This window comes from Rhinolophus sinicus, chromosome 4, assembly GCF_057876585.1.
Source record: "Rhinolophus sinicus isolate RSI-liver-muscle chromosome 4, RSI-T2T, whole genome shotgun sequence".
Lineage (NCBI taxonomy): Eukaryota > Metazoa > Chordata > Mammalia > Chiroptera > Rhinolophidae > Rhinolophus > Rhinolophus sinicus.
The window spans coordinates 112730973-112754085 of NC_142504.1; the positions used below are offsets into that span (position 1 = coordinate 112730973).

At 41.1% G+C, this 23113-nt stretch overlaps 1 protein-coding gene across 7 annotated transcripts in view; it reads right to left on the bottom strand.

Annotated features, from left to right (window-relative positions):
* RTTN (rotatin) overlaps positions 1 to 23113 on the bottom strand; it is a 126627-nt gene that overhangs the window by 16570 nt on the left and 86944 nt on the right. For 6 of the 7 annotated variants that reach the window (XR_012498707.2, XR_012498705.2, XR_012498702.2 and 3 more), the window contains 8 exons: positions 22084 to 22174; positions 18708 to 18861; positions 16067 to 16204; positions 13427 to 13644; positions 6804 to 6909; positions 6020 to 6117; positions 4911 to 4988; positions 1177 to 1303 (listed from right to left, as the gene is read on the bottom strand). Coding sequence is in view for 2 of the 7 variants with exons in the window: in XM_074339859.2 (XP_074195960.2) it covers positions 1177 to 1303; positions 4911 to 4988; positions 6020 to 6117; positions 6804 to 6909; positions 13427 to 13644; positions 16067 to 16204; positions 18708 to 18861; positions 22084 to 22174 (1010 nt within the window). In the remaining 5 variants the exon portion in view is untranslated. Of the gene's footprint in view, positions 1 to 1176; positions 1304 to 4910; positions 4989 to 6019; positions 6118 to 6803; positions 6910 to 8146; positions 8331 to 13426; positions 13645 to 16066; positions 16205 to 18707; positions 18862 to 22083; positions 22175 to 23113 lie in introns of those variants that run through there. The other variant, XR_012498708.2, reaches the window with a different exon arrangement.

Consider the following 23113-nt stretch of genomic DNA (forward strand, 5'->3'; position numbering starts at 1 on the left):
CAGCTCAGCGGCGTCAGGAGCCTGAAGGACTGCTGACGTCAGGTCATCCAGGCCGGACACAGCTGAGGGGCTACAGAAATGGACAGCTCCCGAGTGGAGGCCAAGGCCGGTGCCCAACCACCAGGAGGAAGCTGAAGCCAGCACAGGCAGGGGACTGGCGACATGGGCCCTGACCTGTTCCCAGTCCAGCCCTTTCTCTGTCATCTGTCGCTATACTGGAGAGCCCAGGTGCTAAGCTGCTGAGTTCGCTGGCGGAAAGCACACATACCTGCAGACCAGTTAAGCCTTAAATTTATGCCCCTGAGTTTTGTTTTTTCTAAGTTTTTTACATTTCTCAATGACAGAGGACATACCACATTACATTAGTTTCAGGTGTACAGCACAGTGGTTAGACATGAATATAACTTACGAAGCAATCACCCCGGTGAGCCCAGTACCCACGGACATGGTACCTAGTCATTACAATCTTACCGATTAGATACCCTGGGCTGTACCCGATGCCCCGTGGCTGTTTTTATAACTGGCGTTTGTATCACTCTGAGTTTTCAATGGGAAATTAACACCACCAGCAGACCTATTTCATCTCCCTAGCAGGCTTGCTTTTTCCCTCCACTCCAGCAGCCCTTTCACGCCTTCTCCTCTCTCCTCAAATCACCTCTGTGCCCAAATCACCCTTCTCTGTGCTCACTCTCAGCTGTTGGCCTCTAAACATGCAAGGCCCACAGTAGGTCCTCAAGAAAATGTCTGTCAGATGAATGAGTGAAAGAGGCACCCCAATGATGCCAGCTATCACCAAACCAACAGTCTCCAGAACCACCTTTCATCATGCCAGTCTGCTGCTCTACAATCTATGAGTTTTAACCTTTACCTGGTTTTTAAGGCCTTACCATCATAATTTTCACTCTCTCAATTTTCCTACCAAATTCAATTTCCCACTGATACAATCAGGCCAGTTTCTCCCTCTCTACTCCCTGAGGTGTAAGGACCCTTCCTATCTCAAGAAACTTACTAATGTATCTGTTACAAGAAAGTGCACCTTGAACCACCATACCCTCAATTAGCAGGAGAAACACTTCAAACTATGTATTCATTTATCCAGTCCATTTTAACAACATTGCATAAAATTGGCATTTGAGTATATTATACGACTGGAAGGCAGTACTGGGTTCTACTTACCGTTGGGAAAATTTGCAGTATAGACGCAAAGTAGCTGCAGGGCGACGTGCATCAGTGAATCATCCATCAGAAGCCACGGCCAGAGCGAGTGCAGGACGGGGACGAGGTGGGCTTCCAGGGCTGCTTCCTGCACAGGAAGGAAAGAAGGACAGCCTGAGTCTGACTCTACGCAAATGTAAAATTAGAATCAAAGCCAAAACCATCGTCACGAACACAAGGAGAAAAAACTGAGTTTGTCTTAGTTCTGGTCAGTGCGAGCTGCCACCCACCCCCTTGGGCGGTCTGAGCACCCTGCCCAGCTGCCAGGTGAGCCTGGCCAGTGTCAGGAAGTCCCTGCCACACAGGGGTGGCCAGGACATACGACTTAGGTAAGAATGTAGAAAACCAGCTTCTGAACATGGAAGTCAAAGCAAGACAGGGCTAGCTCACAAACTGAATAAATGGTAAATGCTCTGATATGGTTAAGAAACGGGGTTTTCTGGTTAATTCAAGATCCCCATCAACTCTGAGCTCTCCCGTCCACCCTCTCTCTCCCTGTGTGTATGTGTGTGTACATATAGCTGGTACATGTGGACAGACAGAAAAAGATCCATCAGAGGAAGATTACTGTTTTTAAATAATTTGAATATAGAAAAATTCAGTCAAAATGTGATATTAAATCAATGAATTCTTAAGTAACTCGTAGTCTCTATTACGCAGATCAGTTACCACGTGGACAATATTATAGATAAAGCTATAACTACCTGCAATAAATGCAGCGATTTTAAACGAAAGACAATTTGCAGACCCACGGGCACGGAACACCTGTGGGCCCTGCACGGTTTTATGAAGCATCAATGGCAGAAGAGAATGGAGAGCCCTTCCCCAAGCTCCCCACACTCTCCACGAGCCCAGAAGTCATTCCCAGAGTTATTCCCAAAGTCCTTCCCCTCGCCTCCCCTGCCCCCCAAGCTTGAACACAGCCCTGCAACTGCGGCAGACGGCCTGCTTCCGGCTCCGCAGAGAAGACAGAAACGATGACGTGTGAGCTCCTTCTCGCCTCTCCCACTCTGTCCAGAGTTTGCCTGTGTTTCCGCCCACTCAGCCTCCCGCCCAGCAGTGAGGGCAGCTGTTCCTCTCGTTGGATACCTGTATGTCCATCTGGGCTCTGGAACACATCCCCGCTCGCCCCCTCGGGGAGGCTGGTCTGTCCCTTAGTGCTTTTCCTCCTGTCTCTTTAGTAACCAGCCCCCAGCTTGCTCATTTCTGTTTACACTCAAGCCGTTTACAGGTGAGGAGACAAACACACAGACTAACTTTCTTTAGTGCTGTGCATCCTAAATTATTAACTCTGCTTTTCAATGACTAAGCTTCTGTAACGAATACTCTTACTGTTTTCATTTCCCATCCCATATTTAATTGTCGGCTTAAATTTATTGTCTGCCCTGACAGTGCTGGGAAGACCACTCCTATCTTTGCAGTTACCAGACCTTCAGGAACTGTGGCATCTATAGACGGTCTCTTTTTCTTCACTTCCATGGAGCCCCTCTATCCTAGGTCATCTCCAAACTCTTTCCAGCATTTTCTTCTCAGTGGTTTGATGCCTTCTCTTAAATATGAGTTGTATTTTCCAAGGACCTGACCCAGGCTTTCACTAGATACTCTCTTGGGGAATTTCAACAATAGTCACAGCCACAAACACTATCTATACGCTGATAACTCCTACCCTGTTTCCCCCAAAATAAGACGTAGCTGGACCATCAGCTCTAATGCGTCTTTTGGAGCAAAAATTAACATAAGACCCCGTTTTATAAATAAGACCGGGTCTAATGTTAATTTTTGCTCCAAAAGACGCATTATAGCCGATGGCCTGGCTAGATCTTATTTTCGGGGAAACACGGTAACACCTTGTTTCACCCCTCCGAGCGCGACATCTATGTAATCTACTGAGTACCAGCCATTTTCCACCGGGATATCACAGACACTTCACACTAACATGCAAACCCAAACATCAGGCTCTCTCATACTTAACGCTCTGCTCTATTAGGCACTCTTGCATTAAACTAGAGCCTGGAAGTTATTCCACATTTCTCTGCCTTCTCCATATCTCAGATTCACTCTCCCCTCCTTCTGCTTTCCACCTGCCCTGGCTAGGGTCTCCTCACCTCTTGCCTGGACCTTGCTTGCCTACCTCTAACCTTACCCAGCATTCAATTCATTAACTCACAGCCACCAGGATTTTCCCAGTATGAAAACTCCTCAATGTCACACAAACACAGACACTGGGACGGTGTAGGTGTGGGTTACTCGGTGACTTTCCACAAGAGGGACCAACAACAAGTAATGGGAGTGCGTCATAAAGCTCAGGTAAGTGGGAGCAGAAAAAGAAATTAAGAATCTTTGCCCCATCAGACTGCATTTGTACTCAAGAGCAATCTAAACATTCTTTTTTGGATTTACTCCTTATCAACAACTTGGAAATGCAGAAATGCTTTGATTGATTGAGAGATTACACTTTTATAGACATCTCATGTGTTACAAACGTGAACACTACATTTATAACCAGTACCCAAGCATGCATCTCATAAACCTAGAGAAGCAGATCCTACCTAGAAAGTGTTCCAGTTAGCTGTATTATTTAATAAAACCTTAAAAATAAATAAATAAAATATTGCTGGTTTAAAAAAAAAACAAAAAAACAGTGTTCCAGAGTATTCCCTGAGTAGTAAGGTGTCATGGAAGAATATTAACTGTATCCAGTCACTAGGATACTATTTAGCATAAGGGATCATAAATTTAGTAAATGATAGAATATTCTGAGTAAAAAGTTCATACATGGGGAATTTTAATGAAATGTATAAATACTTAATTCCCATCAAACTGTTTTGAAATATAAATTGTTAGTCATACGTCTTGCACAAATCATTTAACACAGTTTAAGGAATATGTGTTCAAGATATTTATTTGTAGAGACAGTACATTTTTTTCCAGTTTTATCACAAGTAAAAGCAAAAGGGGTAAGAATTTTTTTTAAAGGGAGCTTTTATCATTTCTTTTTGTCTTACTCATGTTCTACATTATTTGTGTGAAAATCAGTGCTTCAAAAGTGTTGTAATACTGCGACAAGCAAATCCAAGTGTTCCAGACGTCATATCCTGTGTAACGGTGTTAATGCAGTGATTTAAATGACGGCATCAAAGCTCACAGACAATGCAAAACACGCCCGTGGTTCCCAGGCAGAGGGGCTGAGCGCAGGGGCCCCGGGAGCGGGCAGAGCTGGCAGTGGAGCCTGGCTCCCTGAGATGGACGGGGCCACGCTCGGCAAGAACGGAGGGCACTCTGACACACTCGCGTTCTTTCCTTATGGACACAGACCCCTGCACTTACCCCCGTGGACAGCTGTCTGACAACCACCTCTGAAAACACCCTGCCTCAAAAGACACACACAGCCATCCTTTCCACCTTCGTAGAAAAGCTGAAGAGCAGAAAGAGACTCCAGAGCTTGAGCTGCCCAAAGTCAGGTTCAGGGACAAAGCTAACACGCTGACTGAAACAAGAAACGGCACCAGCGTTGAAGAATAACTAGGTTAAGTGCACTGACTGTGAGAATTAACACTGGGTCTGAGGAACAATCAACTGCGCATCTAAAACAAAATCCAAAGGTTTCCATTTTCCCTCCTACATTATCTCACACGGAAATTAAAGTGCTCAGTGCCAGCACCGCTGTCAACATTTGGAGAAGGAACTCTACTTACCTTACATTCTTCGTTTTGATAAAGACAGTTTCTTAGAAGCTGCATGGCAATGCTTAACTCTTTAATAAAGCCATCCTCCTGTTTAAACAAAAAGCAGGTGAAAGATGTGAACACATGGCATATCCCTCTTTTTACAGACAGTTGTTCCTTTCCTCTGGGTCCCATGACAGTGAGCCATGCTCTCTGTGCCTGGACAGCATAACTGGGAGTGGACTGACAAGCTAATGATCTCTGAAAGATGAGCATATCTCAAGAAGCGCAGCCACCGCGAAAAAGCTATCTCTGTTCTATCAAGCATGGAGGAACTGAGATACATTACAAGCTCCATGTTTCATCTCTATAAAGTGAGGCAGGTGCTGACTGTTTTTCAATCACATCAGGAGCTGCTTTCTTTCTCAGTGATGAAGGGCCTTTGCCAAGAGAGGAAAAGAGGCAAGAAAAGAAACTGAAAAACATGTGACCCCCTGCGTCAATGAAATTATTAATATGGCTTTTTCTTGGTTACCAATCAAATGCAGCAGAAACTAGTTATGGCACAGATCACTGCTCTATGGCCTGCGCTATGTACATAGAAACACGCATGCACATTCATTTTCCCAGTAAGCCTGTGTGGCGGGTCTTTTTAACCATAGTTACTATTATTAACCACTGCTTTACATAAAAACTGTGTTATTTACAGTTTCCATGAACATGAGTCCAGCAGACTCAATGCTAGAGACATTCAGAAGTCACAGAAGGAAAGAATCAACCGCCCAGCTCTGGGCAAATACTGGCTTTATGAATTACCAGTTAAAGGACTGCATTGTCCTGAGTGTGCGTCAGATAATAAACATGAGATGTTTACAGCAGCACTTGGCCCAGACTGTTTATTAACAACCAACATGTAACATACACCTTTCATTTAAAGTCATTCACAGGAGAACTAAGACACACCCACACAACCCCGACCCCAACGTGCTCATGCGGAAAGCCTGTTAACGTCTCTGGCTGCCTTTCTTCTAAATCAGGCCCTCGTGTCAACCCCACATCGGTCGTTCACAAGCGTGCGGACATGACAGCGACCATCTGGGAGTGGCCCTCCGTCCGTCCCAAAAGTCCCCGCTGCTCACCTTCTTCCTGAGCGCGGCCTTCCCAGGCCTCAGAGTGTCCAGGCTCAGCTGTGCGTTAACATGCTTCATCCGCTCCATGCAGCTGTCTATCAGGGCCGCTAAGAAGCAACACCAACACCATCAAAGGAAACCCCATCTCCAAGTCAGTCCAAACCACATGCAGCGATCACACGCTCAAAAAAATGTTTTACATTTCTGACCAACTTCATTTTCGTATTTTCGGTGAGATTAACGAACCAGAGGAAAAACTGTATGAGAACCAAAAATGCTAAAACCTACTTGTTTTCAGGTTCGTACAATCCTCCCAACATCTAAGTTACATTTTGAGGCACACAGTTTGTTGGAGGAGCAAATCACAACTGAAACTAATGGATCTGACGTTGCTGTTACTCTGATTCCATATGAGAAATTATAATACTTTATGGGGGAAATTTATATAACAATATAGGACCATCTATTGTTATTACTATGAAAACTATGTTCTTTTTCAGGTATGCCACATGTGCGCGTGGTTATTAAGATTTAATTTTTATAGAATTAAGTGATGTTTTTAAGCCTCTATAACATTTAGATATACATTCTCTACAGCAGCAATCATTGCACAAAAATAATCTACATGTATCTTTTTATTTTAGAAGTAATACATTTGACTACTTTTAGCGACCCTGAGAGTATAAGGTTTTTTACATTTTGAGTCCAAAGAAAACTAAAATGAACAAGCAGTAAAGTCTCTGAGCTGAAAACAGACCACAAAAGCATCTGACGCATCCGTCGTGCGGCTCACCTTCCAAAGCGAGCTTCTGGGCTCTTCTACTGACCGCCAGGAGTGACAGCAGTGCATTCGCAGCAACTCTTTTCAGAGTATCTCTGCCGGATTTCCCTTCATAGCTCTGCAAAGAATACATATCAAACTGCCTTGAAGGAAAGCTTACTCGGAAGCAAGAGTGTTGTGAATAAGAGACGTGTTCTATTTAAAAGGTATTGCTAGGTTTAGACTAGTCCATGGAACCCACTGGAATCTGGTCAATCATTCAGATTTAAGAATGCTCTGTGTGGATAAGACTGACTAAGAAACTTACAATATGGCTAAGACCAACAATCAGTCTCAAAGACTCATCATATAAAGAAAAAAGCTACATTTTAGTATAACACAGAGCAAGTTCCTGCACTTACTCAAACTGACCAGAGAATATACACACACATCTTTAACTTATTTCCAACTTTAGCAGTTGGAAAACTGCTGAGCAGGAGAACCGTCGTCAAATTACTCCTTTCTTCTTCTTGAGACACATTCCCCTCCCTCGGTTTCCACCCAATATACCTCTGTACCTCAGGTGATTTGGTTCTGTCCATCTTTCATTTCTGTAGTAACACTTACCTGTCATGTGATACATTTTTCAAAAAAGCATTATTTCTTAATTTTTTTACTCTAATGTAAATGAAAAATTACTTGTAATTTTGAAACTACTGATATATTTTGATATATTTCCTTTATGCATTTGAATTTATGAGTTTAAAATTTTTTTCATTATAAAAAAATTCCAAATATGTTATAAGAGCAGAGAAAACAGAGTAACAAACCTCCATACTGTCTTTTTAAATATTTTTGGCTGAAGTATTTTAAAGTGGCACACTCCAGTATATATAACCATAAAGCCAACATCATGCTTAACATAATTAACAAAATTTCTTGGTATTAACTAATATCCAGTCCAAATTCAGATTTTCTGTTTTGCTCAAAAATGTTTTCCCACAATTGGTATATTGGAATCAGGACCCAGTGAAACCCTCACATCACATCTGCATGTCTTACCTCCCCCAGACAGTGAAGGGAGGTTGTTTGAAACATCTCTGAAAAGCAGTGAGAGGACTAGATTCTGCCCACCACCCACCAATCTCTGTGCAGCCAACACACTCTTCCTCCTCAACCCTTAAAATGACCGGAGGTTCAGTCTCTGAAGAGGATGAGTTAGAAGGAGTCTATGCTGGCAGAGGTCAAGCTCATTTGTGGGTGAGGGTATTCTACTGAAAACAGGAAGGATTAAGTGAAATTGTGCAAATTAAATCCTAATACCCCAGCTCTCTTCTCCTACTTTGCTGCAAAACACTTGACAGGAGGGTTTTTACCTCCATTCAGGATGTTGGGAAATTCTTCTCTAGGAAATCTGAGAAGCTCAAGGAGACAGTCATAGAACGACCCAGTACAGTTTACGGGTGACCAGTTCCATTCATGCTCAGCTTCCAACCTGCTGTAAGTCTCCCAGTTTTGAATACAGCAGTCATCCAAGGTGACCAGACCCGAGAGAAGCCCCTAACCAGAAAACAGAAACAAAAATAGAGGAAAAAGAAGAAAAGAGAGACTCTCTAGGAAGAAGCAAACCTAACAGGACTTGCAAACATACACAGCATACAAAGTGGAGGAAATGTCAGGTAATTACAGTGGAAAGAGCCCAGCACAAGGGATAAAAAAACACCCATTCCACACCTAGGCACTTCATCAGGAACGTGTATAACATTAGAGACAAAAAAAAAAAAATTCTGAAAACTTCCAGGAGAGAGAAACCAGGGATCGTGACGGCCTCAGAATTCTCTACAGTAACCACAGAAGTTACAGGGAATAGACAATGCCTTCTAAATTCTGAAGTGAATGATCTCCAGTGTAGAATGCTCACTTGACCCAACTCTAAAACGTGAGGGTAGATGAGGATGCTCAGACGTCTCCATCTCCAAAAAGCCTCCTCTGCAGGCTTTGGAAGCTGCTGGAGGACGGACTCTACCAAAAGGGAGACATGGGACATAGGAGACTGCATGAAACAGTACAGACTAAAGGGACTCCCCAGGAAAAAGGTGAACGGGACCCCGGGACGACACCGGGCACCAAGCAGTCAGAAGGAACCGGGAGACTTCTTCCGGGAGATGAGCTGATGTAAGTTCTGACATTTCTAAATACACTGAGAGGACATTCAATCGCTGGCAAAGAACATGAGCTTAGAAAAAGAAACGTAAACATTGCAACAAACATGGTTCAATTGTGTATATTGCTTTCACGGATTTAACACCACATGCTGCGTAATCTCTAGTCAACGTGAAGATATATAACATTGGGGTAATAAGAAGAAACCCATTGTGGTTGGGGGGGTGGAAAGATGGTTACAGTCTCATTTTCCACAGTAGGAAATCAACAGATCATGTCCAAAACGGAATAACCCAGCTAGAGAAATATAAGTGTCTGGAGACACGGAAGGGAAACTGGTAAACAATAAGCTCAAAGAGGTGTAAGGAGTAGCCTCTAGAAGAGGAAAATGAGAAAGTACCCTACTTTGGCTAACAAAACTTATAAAACTGTATACATGGTAAACCTGACATGAAAGCCCCAAACTAAAAACAAACAAACAAGAAATAAACAGGACTGACCTATAGTAAATCCACACACTTTTCAACATATGCCGAAGTTCAGAGCATAGAATTTAATTCCTATGGTTTTCCACGTAGCACGTAGTACAGACTGAAAATTAGGTCTGAGCGTCAGTGCAGAGCAGGCTCTGTACAGCCAGTGGGAGCAGCCTGGAGGCGGGAGGTGGAGGCTAAGGTCCCACATCCTATTAACAGCTGAAGTCACAGACCACTAGCTACTGGAGGATGCACCAAGAAAATGCATCCAGAGGATACAGAGCAAGACACAAGATGTCTCTGTGTTAACCATAGGTAGAAAGAAAATAAGAAGACTCAATGTAATTTAAATGTTAGGCTCTTTAATCCAATCCCGTCTGTACACTAAGGGATCTTGGAATTCTAGGTCAAGACTTTCTGCTTTCTTTCCAAAGGGCACTAAGATAAAGAGGCTCTTTAATTACAGTAAACATTCATTAACACAGCAGTATCTCAAGTACCTACGCCGTATCTCTAACAGATTTATTTACTCTTGAAATTTTACCACTCAATAAACACTAATGCAAAATATACCTCCTAAGTTGGGACATAAGAGTTTGTTTCCTTGCATTACTATCCTTAGATATTAGAGCAAATATAAAGAGTAAAAATCCGACATCTCAGTTACAGACAAAACTCATCATGATCGTGTTAATCTTATTATCTCTACGTATTTGCAAATGAAACGTATTGAGTATCTCACTAGGGAAGGCAAAATCACCATTAAGTCAAGTGTGTTCAGTATTTTGTGGTCAAAACACAGCTAATAGTTTCTTAGAGAGTATTCAAATCCTGTAAAACTGAATTATGAAAAAATAAAATTATACATTATTTAAGATATAACTATCAAAAGCAAACTTTGAACATGTATCCCCAATAGGATATGCTGTAAAGCAGCCATTGAAAAGATTCTCTGCCAAGACAGCTTAATTGAAGTTATAGTACAATAATTGATTAGGAGATGGAAGAATTTTGGAGCCAGCTGAAACTTAGCAATAATGCCACACAGACCTCTCATTTTTATATTCTGAAGAACTAAATCAGAAGAGGTTAAGTGATATGTCTGGGGTCACACATCTACCATGTTTTAGCACATTTTACAGAGGATTTAAATATTCCTTTGAAGCGCACCAATTTTGGAATACTATCTCTTCTGCTAATTTAAAGACTGTAGTTTACTTTGCTTCGCATAACACATGGCACTACCCATAGCCCTCATGGACGTATATTAAGAAACACAATGTGTGGCTCTTCAATGTAGTCTAATAATATATTAATTCACATATCACGTTTATATAGGGCAGAGCAAAGAAAACACAGTTTGCAGTCAAATAAGCTCATTAGTGAGTATCCCATTTTCCGTTAGGCATACATTTCCTCCCAAGTGTGTCACAGGTCTGATTCCCATCTTTACTTTCTTTGTCTTAAACTCGCCTGTGCCCTTCTAACAAACATCGTATGTCCATAGTCTCCTGTTTCCATGAACAAAAAGAGTATGATTTACTAGGAAATACAGTATAAATAATTGGTTAATGTGTCCATATTCACACAGAATACTTTCTATCTTTTGCAATTTGGAATAAATGAAGAGGAAAATTAGCTAGTCATTAGGAAAATCACGGAGATACCCTGTGGCTCATTTTCCTGGGCCAAGGAAGGTAACAGAGAAAGATTATAGACAATAACTTTTGTAATAAATAATATTGTAAACTATTAGGGCAAAATAAGGGCAAGGTAAATACGGCAAAATCCGGCAGCAGTTTCTCCTACATGCACTATTTTAATCTGGTTCGTTGTCCCTACATCGACCCACATTTACCACAAGTTGAACTATGGTTCCTTGAAACACAGCACCACTAACAAGCAAGATAAAACAGGAGGGAAATCAGACACCGTGGCTTGGCCTGAGTGGAGGGAGGCCTGGAAACTTCACAAGGTCCAGAACTGGCTACAGGAGCCATGGCCATAGCTGTGGTCTGGCTCCCAGAGCTGCTGGGCATTCTGGCCCAGGCAGGGAGGGGGCAGGCACCAGCCTCCCTGAGGGAAGGAAATGGATGGGGGCTCCACGATTCATTTAAGTTCCCTGAAGAGAAAAGCACCAGGAAAGCAAAGGCCCCTCCCAGAAGATAAGCATTCCACCAGAGCCAATTAGGAACTTAGTAACACTGTGGATTGGGGCTGGGGGAGAGCTTTTTAAAGGCGTGAATTTGAGTTTTCTCCCTACAGTATTCCTTAAAGTGTAAAACAGGGCTCAGTCAACCACTGGGGGGACAAAGCCTGATGTTCTGAAGGTGAATGAGAAGACGGGACAGTGTCCGGTTTGGGCACTAAACTAGGAAAAGCTCAGTGAATGAGAATAGGGTGGTAGCTATTGGGAAGCTCTGGCCTCCCAAGAAGTGACTTCGAGAAATGCTTTGAGGACTTTTATCCCTACAGATCCAGCTTCTGAAGGAGCTGCTGGAGACAGAGGAGAAAATGACGGGGGACATCTTATCAGTGCTGGGAAAGCAACTACCATCTGTTGGGCAAGGAGGCCACACTGCCCTGGGAACCCTGTGCCCACTTGCTCAGGCAGGTTTGAGCAGCCCGGGGAGCTGTCCTGGCCTCTACCAGCTGTGTCTGCATGCCAGCATCATCAGGGCTGCTGGGCAAACGCACAAAGGGTCAGGTCAGAAAGAGGTGTACAGCCGCAAGTTTCACAGGCAGAAAAGGGCAAAAATCCCCAAATCCTGAGCAGCAAAGTGACAGTTACAAGTCAGCGACCAGGAAGAATGTTGTCTGTAAAATGCAGAAACAAATTTCAATGTACAAGCCTACCACTTTCCACCTTTCAGTGAGAAGACAAAAATCAGGAAGCCATTTATACATAAATGATGTATAAAAATCATTTATACATACGATTATAAAAAAGGAGGATTGTGAACATTGAAAAAACTCCAGTAGGGGCGGACGGGTGGCTCAGTTGGTTAGAGCGCGAGCTCTGGGCAACAGGGCTGCAGGTTTGATTCCCACATGGGCCAGCGAGCTGCGCCCTCCACAACTGGAATGAAGTCAATGAGCTGCCGCTCAACTCCCAGGTGGCCAGATGGCTCAGTTGGTTGGAGCACCGGCTCTCAACCACAAGGTTGAGGGTTCGACTCCTTGACTCCCACAAGGGATGGTGGGCTGCGCCCCCTGCAACTAACAATGACAACTGGACATGGAGCTGAGCTGTGCCCTCCACAACCAAGATTGAAAGGACAACAACTTGACTTAGAAAAATCCCACAAGTACACAATGTTCCCCAATAAAGTCCTGTTCCCATTCCCCAATAAAATCATTAAAAAAAAGAAAGAAAAAAAATCTAGTAATATTCCTATTTGTAAAAAATAATTCTGCAACTTAGCAAACACTTCTGTGTTTTTTTTATTATTGTTAACCTATTTATGAAATAACAATACTTTAGTGATTTCAAAATGTTTTTTGATGAAACAAAAATCTTGGTTCATATTTTAGGAGTGAAAAAAGTAAGTTAGATAAAATAGGCCTCAGGGCTTGGAAAGGGGACATTTTCTCACAAGTGTGACAACGCAGGTCTGCCTACCTCTATATACATAACCACCTTAAATATAGGTAGCTCGTTTCTATAAATTAAATGTCACTGAGGTGAATACATTTTCAAAGATGTAAACTGTCTTTAAAATGGCAGTAAGTTATTAATTATACCTGCATTCCTGAAATCCACCCAACTTGGTCATGATATGACACACTATTTTGATAAACTGATGGACTTAGATTATTATTTAATTTTGAATTTTTACATCATATTCTGGTCAACATCAGAGGGATAAGACGGGAGAGGAGATGGTTCATTTAACTTGACATACTCTTCTAGTATGTAAATGGTCAAAACGAGCATTATTTTTTAATTCAAATGACTGAAAAACGTTTTTTACAAGACCAACACTGAAAGTTTTAAAAAATCAAGAAATCACATACCTGAATAATTACTTCATTAAATCGTTCTAGAGATTTCTGATTTTCCTGAGTTTTATCAAGAAGTGAAGCTATTGTTGGACTGTGACATAAATTCGTTTTATCCTTATCCCATAGACACCTTTTTGCTTCTTCAGTCAAGAGAATAGAAAGGAACTGCAGGCTGGCAGTATACAGGGAGGGGCACGTGGTCGACAGCCCCACACAACTGCACAACATATCTAGAAGAGGAAGAATTCCATATGTAAATGTTTGAAAGTTTCATCAAAATAATACAAGTCAGTGGTTCAATTATCACAAGAATAACCTCCAGTGTTTAAAGGTAATTTAAACAGTACTAAGACAACATACTGAATCAAGCAACCTATTTCATTTTCCTTTTTATATGAGTTCTTTTTTATATGAACAGGTGTGTGTGTGTGTGCGCGCGCACATGTACAAATGCACATATACACAATATCGGCTAAGACCCAAAATAAGAGGATTATGTACAGATGAGCATTGATCCCTCTGGGATCTACTGGGATCTACAAAGTCTCTAGAGTTTTCAACTTCTTAATTTTTATTTCAGTGCTAATCTAAAAAATAGTAATGTAACTGTAGTCTGGATTACCTAGATTACCACCTTGTAAGTGTGATTGTGTCTCTGCTTCACACAAGTTGATGGCAAACTACTGAAAACGGGGCTTAGTGTGCAGTGTCGGCACTCTAGGGAACAATGGCATTGTGGCAGCTCTGAGACAGAGCGAGAGTGGTGATGAACCGAACTGCAAATATAACCGAGAGGGAAGAACAGGCAAACCAGTACAAAAGAATCTGCACTGAATCGCTCATTCATTTCCTGTTGTGAGCACTGATCTCAATGAATCAAAAGAACATTAATTACATTAATTTTATTAATTTGATAGCACTGGTTTATAATTTTGTTGTTTTATTTTTATATTATTTTGGATTCATACTTGTGTTAGAGTTATAACCAGAGAGTTTCTGCCTAGATTTAGGTTATAGAAATTCTTATGTTCTTAAGTAATGGAAGAAAAATAATTTAGTCAGCATGGGGTTTCAGGAGAATTATGTTCATTTAAATGTCTAAATATTAGTCAAGTTTGAGAAAATATTGTTATAGATAACGTAAGTTACAGAGTGACCCTATGATATTTTAGAGGTGTATGGGGATGAAAAATAAAAACGAAAAACAACTCCATGGCAAGGAATATCAATGATCATTTTTATTAGTTATGCTTTCATTAACATGACTATTATCAAAGCTACCTGTTTATGTAGTAGGTTATTTTTGATTGGCACCATTATTATATAAAACTGTGTGCATGTTGTATAGATTTTGAATTTAACATGTCTTTATTTCATCACTAGGAAAATAGTGTTGGGTCAACAGGTTTAAATCAGGGGTCAACACCTTTTTCCTGCAAAGAGCCAAAGAGTAAATAAATACTTCATGCTTTGTGGGTCACAGGCCTTCGTCACAAGTATTCAACTCCACCACTGTGACATGATAGCAGCCCTGGGCAATAAGTAAATGAATCAGTGTGGTCATGTTCCAATAAAACTGGGTTTACCAAAACAGGCAGTGGACCCAGTGTGACCAGTTGGCTGAGGTGTCCCATGGGTCCCATAAAGCATCTTGCTTCACAGACTAGCCTTCCCCAACATGATGCAAGAAGAAAATCTCAATTTCAATCACTCAGTCAATCTCTTTCCATTTTAATCTCTTTTAACAAAATAATGATCTCTAAATGGATATATTTCCCCTTAGAATAAACTCAGAACTCCTATACCCAGCTACCTAACAATTGTTTCTTGTTCAACCTGTGATTTCCCCATAAATCTTACTTCATAACTCTCACTCTGGTTATAAGATATGTCATACATCTAATTGACAGAATGACCAAATGATAAAATAAAATTGGGAAAAAGTCAACTGAATAGTGAATTAGTGAAACTTAAAAAACTCAATTCTGAATACATTTAAACTGGTTATTTTAAAAAAGTAACATACATTTTTTTTTACAAACATTGCTGTAAAAAAAGGCTTTTTGCTAAGCTAAAATTTAGAACTATGAAAAATTAGAGGCACTTAAAAAATCATGTTACAAAATAATCATTTGTTTATTCTAGCAGGCAACTAGTACACGGAAAACACACCAATCATTAACTACACTGTACTCATTTCTGTGCTATAAGGAGATCCTTGTGTCTTGAGACAAGACACTGTTTTGACTGTAACCTCCCATGTCATCGTGTACACAGGCTCCGATACATGTGGATTCACCCACTCGCAGTAAGCGCATACCTGGGAAGAAACAGACTGGTTTCTACGCCAACATAAGAAAATCGACCTCCTTGTTTTATAAAAATGTCATACGTATCATCATTACACCACAGGCTTCTCTTACCTGTTTTTACGGTATCTTGAAATGGGTTTCAATTTTTCAAAACTACACGTTTTAGGCTCCTCAAGCGCACTGCAAAATCTCAGAGCAAGTACCTGGTTTCTCTTTTATATGCCATACCGTAAATACTTAATTTTAGAGAATCTACTCTATCTAAAATCATAAATCACGCTTATCTTAACTTTTATTTCTTATTAGCAGACAAACCACAAGCCTGGCAAGAGAATCTTACCAATCACTGCTACCCAGTGTTTGGCCAGCCCCATGGTAATCGACGGGAGAGAGGCAGCACCAGCTTTCCTCAGGAGTGTGGCCAGAAGGTTAAATAAGTGTGTCCACGTCTGATAAAATGCCGATATTAACTCTACATCTATAAAACGAATCGAAACATTTCAAGTTATTAACACGAAGAAGAAAAAGAGCCTTTTAAAACACAAAACTCACCAGACACTTCATTACACTTAAAATAAGAGGTATGTCTTGTGAAATGACCACAAATGTTTTTAGCATAATCCAAAATTTACTTCAATTACTTTTCCATTGCTTCTTAAAGAAATCTCCCCTCCACCCTTCTTTAGACAAATAAATACACACTTACACATCCTCTTCTTATTAAATCACATTCAATAACAAACAGAAAGTGTGACAAACTGAATACTAAGTCATAAACTCAGAACTATGCTTGTGTGATTTCTATAAAAGTCAAGTTTCTCCTGTTTTCTTTGTCCCCTCTAGCAACTTTGAGCAGGGATGAGAGAGGAAAGCACACTGTGCCCTGGTCATGGCAGAAGAGAATTTCCTTGAAGAACCAAGAAGAGTATTGCCCCACAAGGGAAACTGATACAAAAGAGGATTCTGCAGCTCTGCCCAGGGCTGACGATGCAGCCATTAGCCTTCTAAGGTACGGACAGCTTTGCCCTTCTCTGTGCGTGGCCAGTGGGAGCTGAGGGCACTCGCGGTCTTAGGACTGCCCTTTGCGTCCACATCTGCCAGCTCTTGTCAAACTCCATCACCACGCACACCAAAGACTCACCTCCGTGTTCATCTGCACCTACGAGGCACCTGAAAACAGTACCACCCAGGGAGCTTGGATTATAACAGTTCTCGTGTTTCTCAGCCATTTTGTTATTATCGGCTCCGTAAGATTCTTTTAGACATGTTTTCTCATCCCCAGCCCCATGAAATGTTAATTCCACAGATACCATGTATCTGTTTATGTACTACCTATATGTCTGTACTTTACATGTAAAAACAGTAAGTATCAAGTTTACTGATTACATACAATACAGGCTTAAGAGGGCCAAATAAAATATTTAAGTTGGAAGTTAAATTAAAAATTCAAAAGCTATTAACATTTAACTTTATAACTGTGCTTGCTGAATAACTTCTAATGTAATTTATTTATTCGCATACATTAAAATGTAGCAAATTATATATGAAAATTGCAAGTCGTATAAATATATATACTAGAAATATAATCAATTATTTATAAAATTATTCAAAACTTTTATTTTTCCAAGAAAAGAAAATTTCTTAAAACATATTTCAGTGAACTTTTAACTTCTGCTAGATAGAAGACAATAACTTTGAACCACTTACTAGATATACATTCAGATATCACAGTTTTCTTTTCAGCACTTGACATGATTAATGATGAGTTAAATGCTTTTACATAATTAAATAATAAAATGTATACTACTTTTGTATGTGGTTTTTATTTAATTCTCAAGGCCCAAGTCACACCAAAGCAACAGAATCGATAAAAACATCCACGAGGCAGTCAATGGCCAAGAAGTACAGGCCACTCTTGCCATGTGGCTCTGGGATCAAGCATTGACTCAAAAGTCCTCCAGTGACAGCCATCAGACTTCTAGCACTGATCTTGCACATTTCGTGTGTACCTTCCATGGGCGCAATGTCAATGTTTCTCCAGTGATGACCAAGAAAACCCACCAAGAGCAATTAAGTGCTCTGGAATAAGATGCCATTGGGTAGAGCTGCGCTTTGGGGGACCACAGGCCATTGTAACAGCTAGAATACTGTCCCCTGCCCCTTTCCCCCAAGAGTCAATTTCTGCTCCTTGGGGGGTGCTATCACCCTGGTAGAGAATGCATGGCCTAACCTAACCTAACTAGCTCAATTAGGACATCACTGCTGCTTATAAAATCTCCCAGTAAAGAATTCCTGTGCTTCTATTATAGCACTGGGATAATTTTTAACACCGATGAGACACTGAGGACCGGCTTTGCTGAGCATCACAGAACATTTCACTTCCCAGGCCGAACACCAAGCAAATCCATAACATTCAAAGGACTACATAAGAGTGAACTGACAGCAAAGAGAATTACCAAATGGTCAACTACTTCATTATAAACTATTTTAGACAATTGTAATATGTTAATCTTGATAAAGGTCCCACATTGTTTCTACTACTAAGCACTATATTCAACTTTTAATCAGTTTATCTTTCAATAATTTCAGACCTTAGGAAATCTTTGATATTATATGCTAGATTTGCTTACCCTTGTTATTGCAAATGAGTTACTAGCATGTCATCTGGCCTTAGCCATAGTTTGTAAGAATAGTTCACACCTAAATCTCACTGTACATTCTAACACTGCACGAAGAACTTCACCCTCATTTAAGCTGACAGCACAGGGGATGGTCTTTCATGATACTACACACTCACCTCAAATGGTCTCCTGGAACCACTTATAACAGCCGTTCTATAAAATACACTATAAAACATTCCAAAATGCTGGCAAAGAACACGAATGTAACACATAACCCCTAAGTGAATGTCTGTTGCAAAGTACGATTTTCCTTCCTCAGTATTATCTACTTCCACCCTAAACTAAAACAGTAAAGCTTACCTAATAGATCTTTGGTGCATATGGTGAGAACTCCAATGATGTTTGTGGTGAGAGGTTTCAGAAGCTCGTCCTGAATCACAAGGTCAGGATCTACCAGTAAACACGACTGCAGAAGTCTGAACAAGGAGCACAGGTATTCGAGGAGAAAAGACACCTATTGGGAAAGGGAGATAAAGGAAAACAGACATATCATTTGAAAAGGCCATCTCGGTGACAAAGGATTTTACTTTTCTATGCATTATAATCACTCACCCTTTATAACTTAACAAAAAAATTAATAAAATATTAATTGTAATTTCTAAAGACCAAATGAATACATAGAAAAAAAGCATTATTTTTCTTATAAGCATGTCATTAATGGCCACATAAACACCATCAACTATAATATTAATAATACCAAACCAAGGAATATTTTCAAAGCCAAATTTTGAATTCTATTCAGAGAAAGAAAGGCTTATAAAGGCTTATAAATATAATTTTTCAAGTAGCTATATTGTGGAATCAATATTCTGGAAGAAGCAGAAAATGGCATTCCAAAGCCATAAAGCCTACAATTTTGTAATGAAAGGAAGAAAGGTTACAAAACACTCTTCCAAGTGCACAGTTGGGTGGTGGGGGAAGCTGGCCTAACAGCCTCGTTATTTCTACAAATAAAATGCAAATTGTTCCACATTTGCCCTCAACTATCCTTCAGCGTAAAAATACTACTCTTAATTATAAAAGAAAAAATCCGTCTTCCCCACTATTGCCAATAAAACCAACTCTTGACACTAATATTATAACAAGTATTAACTGGCAAAAGTACTTAAAAAAGGTAATTCCCTGGACAATAAAGAAAAAGCTGTGATTTATCCATTATCCTCAGGCAATAAGAGAGTCCATAAAATCAAATTTAGGGAGACATTCTAAACCCTCTCCCTCTATGTACACACATGTATGTGTACACACACATGCACACACACACACACACACACACACTTTTCCTCCCACCGTGTTCGTCTGCAGTGGTTCAAGTCAGGGGCTGTTATGAATTCACAGAGGGATATGTGCCTGTAACATAAGTGGCCTCAGACTATTTCAAAACATAGTTCTGTACTACTTCTCCGAATACATATGTCTCCCCCTTCATTCAATCTGCCCAATTAAATTACATAAACGTGCAGATGGCTCTACACTTCTCCTCTTAGGTAGAATGTGAAACTTTATTTCCTTACTGCTGTGAAATCTCCTGTGATCCCGTCATATTCTCCACTATTGAACTTACAGCAAGTCTGATCTCTGGATGTATGAAGTGCTACCATAAATACATAAACCATGGAAAGTGAGAGCCGATAAGGAGCATCAGAGAGACAGAACCGCTGAATTGTTCAAGATTCTTTTGTAAATTACCATATTGGAGATTTAATAAAATATTGATACAGTTCACAAAAGAGCTCTTTATGTCTGAAACGCTTATGTCTGAAATGCTTTCGTGAGAAAAACAGACCCCTAACCAACCACATACTGCAGCACACACGAACCTTGGCTGACAGTTAGGTCACCACCGTGAGTTCTGTCTACACACTCTGCCCAAGCCACCCACACCTGTTTCCTCCCTCCTCAGGTCTCTGTTCAAATCTCACCTTCACAAGGCCTTTTCCGACCACCCCATCAAAAATAAACAAGCTCTCCCACTTCTTCCCATCCTCATTTATTGTTTTCCACGCCACCTGTCACCATCTAATAAAACACTTCACATTTTAATGACCGTTAACTGTCTCTGGCACCTACGACACAAACGTCATGTGGAAGTGGGGGGTGTTTGCTTTGCTCAGATGCACTAGCACCGACAACACCATCTGGCAGAACAGACACTCCAGAATTTTTCTGGAATGAATGAATGACCTTGTGTAAGGAAAAATAGCCAAGAAGCAATTAGGCTACGTGAGACCAGGTAGTGAAGAGTGGGTCCTGGAACCAACCTGTGTGGGCTGGAATCCTGGACCTGCCTCTTACTGTGTGAGCAGCCCTGGACAAGTTACTCGCCTCTGGACTCCAGTCATTTCCTTTATAAAATGAGGCCACTAACAGCACTGCATGTGACTGTCTTGAGGCTTCCATGAATTCATACAAACAAGCACCCGTAAATGTTTATTGCTGTTCCTCTTCATCATCCCACAAGCACTGAATGAGCACCTGCCCCCGGCCTGGCACTGCGCTCCACACTCAGGATGTCACAGCCAGGCCCTGCCTTCATGGCGCGCACCGTGCCCTCTGACCTCCCCTCCCCTCACGGACTCTGCTCCAGCCACTCTGACCTCCCTGCTGTCTCTCACAAAGGCCAAATGGACCCCAATCCCGGGCCCTGCTATGGCTGATAGGACCAGCTTCCTCACTTCTTCAGGTCACAGGTCACTGTCTTAAAGGCCCTCTTCTTACGTGGAAAAACCCTACCCTCCCAACACTGACGTCACTTCTTATCCCCATTTTAGTTTCTCTCTGTCTAAGATGTCATCAGGCATATATGGATTTGCCTATGGTCCGCTCTCCCAACTTGAGGGAAGGATCTTAGTTTTATTCCCTTAGGGAAGATCCTGGTATATGGTAGGGCCTTGATAACGACTATTGGCTGGACAGACAGGAAAATGGAGGGCATCACCATTACGCAATAAGCACAGTCACAAATGAGAACACTGCAGTGGGACACATGCTTCAACGATGGCAGCATAGTATCCTCCAGCCTTGTAAGAGGGGGTCTCCCTTATTCAGAGAGCTCACAGAAGACATCACCAAGCAAGAGATACTGGTCTAGTCCACCTTTAATTAGCACCCCAAATAAATCTTGTAGCCCTTCTTAAAATTTGATTCTGAGGTAACATTTCTGTTAGCAACTGTTAAACATACTTTACAGATAGACTCTAGCTATAGGCAAGGACTTAAAAATACTTGTGAAGGAACAAAAATTAATGTAGTCTTATTAGACTGGGTTTTGAAAAGACACAGAACTTAATCACTAAGTATTTTAACAATTCCAATGTGGGTGAAAATGACAGAGATAGCCTAAAATCACAGAGGGGTAAGGGAGGGGGGCTATACAATGACCCACCTTCTTAATATAGTGCTCAAAGCTAGCTGGTTAAACATCTATAGCTGGGTAACGATGGAATCAGGAATAGAATCTAGGTCTTCAAACCCCACTGCTTTTTTTTCCCATCCAAAGGTGTCTCACTGAAATGTTAAGTAACGTATTTCAAATAACTTCATAATACCACGTATATCCTGAGAGATTTCCCCCCGTCTCCTATGGTTAGTGTAACCTCAGCAGAATTTATGTTTCTGCCACTTACAGCAAACAGACACACAGACAGGAGGCCACAGGGAGATGGGAGACGCTCACCTGAGCCTGGGTGTGTTCAACGGGCGGTGACGAAGGCAGCGGGACCCTGAGTTCCTGGACACATGCCTCTATGAGGGTGGCATCTGCAATACTGTGGAGGACAGAGAAAGAAAACCCTTCTGAAGATTAGTAGGCTTCTAATTAAAGATTAATAAATCAGAATCTGAAGTTCGAATGTAACCTTGAGTAGAATTCAAGAGCCTGGATTTTTATAAATAAAGACAATAAATGTTTATGAAAAAGTATCTTATTGCGGTTTAAAAGGTTAAAAGCAATTGCAAAAACTGCAATTACTTTTGCACCAACCTAATACTATCCAACACAGGGAAAAATCTTATCAGATACATGTGGGAAGAATTCTGAAGAAAAATACCTAATGAAACCTTATGAAAAGCATCACTTTTAGTTCTCACAGTACGCCCATTAAGTAGGTGTTACCAGTGACACTCCCGAAATTAAAGTTAACTTTCCCAGGACTGTAACACGAGTGAGTGAATGACCTATAACCAGACCTGAGTTGGACGGAATTCAGTATCTAAGGCCTTTTTTACTACAGCATACCATCAATGACAAAATCAGAAAGAGTTATGTCAGAGGCTTATTCACATTAGACACTGAAAGAACCCAATCATGATTTCCCTAAATTTTACCAGAATACGTTGCAATAAAAAGCTCAGTCTCCCATAACTAAGTAACTCCAAATGAATTTTTTAACTTATTTTTCAATCATGGACATAATTCTGGTATGACCACGACGGACATAAATCCCCAAACTCCTTCACTTCCGTTTGGGATGAACAAGGGGACTGAACAGTCCCAAAGTGAGTGGCAGGACAAATGAGGTTTAGAACCTCTGCCTTACCAGTCAACACAGCAAACCAATACAAGCAATTTCACAGATCTGAAATAAAAGCTGTCGAGACGATTGTGGCAGAGCCAAGCCTGCCGTGCAGTGAGTCAGCACAAGGCTAGACCAGCACATCTGGAGGTGACCGGGGCCTGTCCACGCCATGCCTCTGGGAGCACTTGT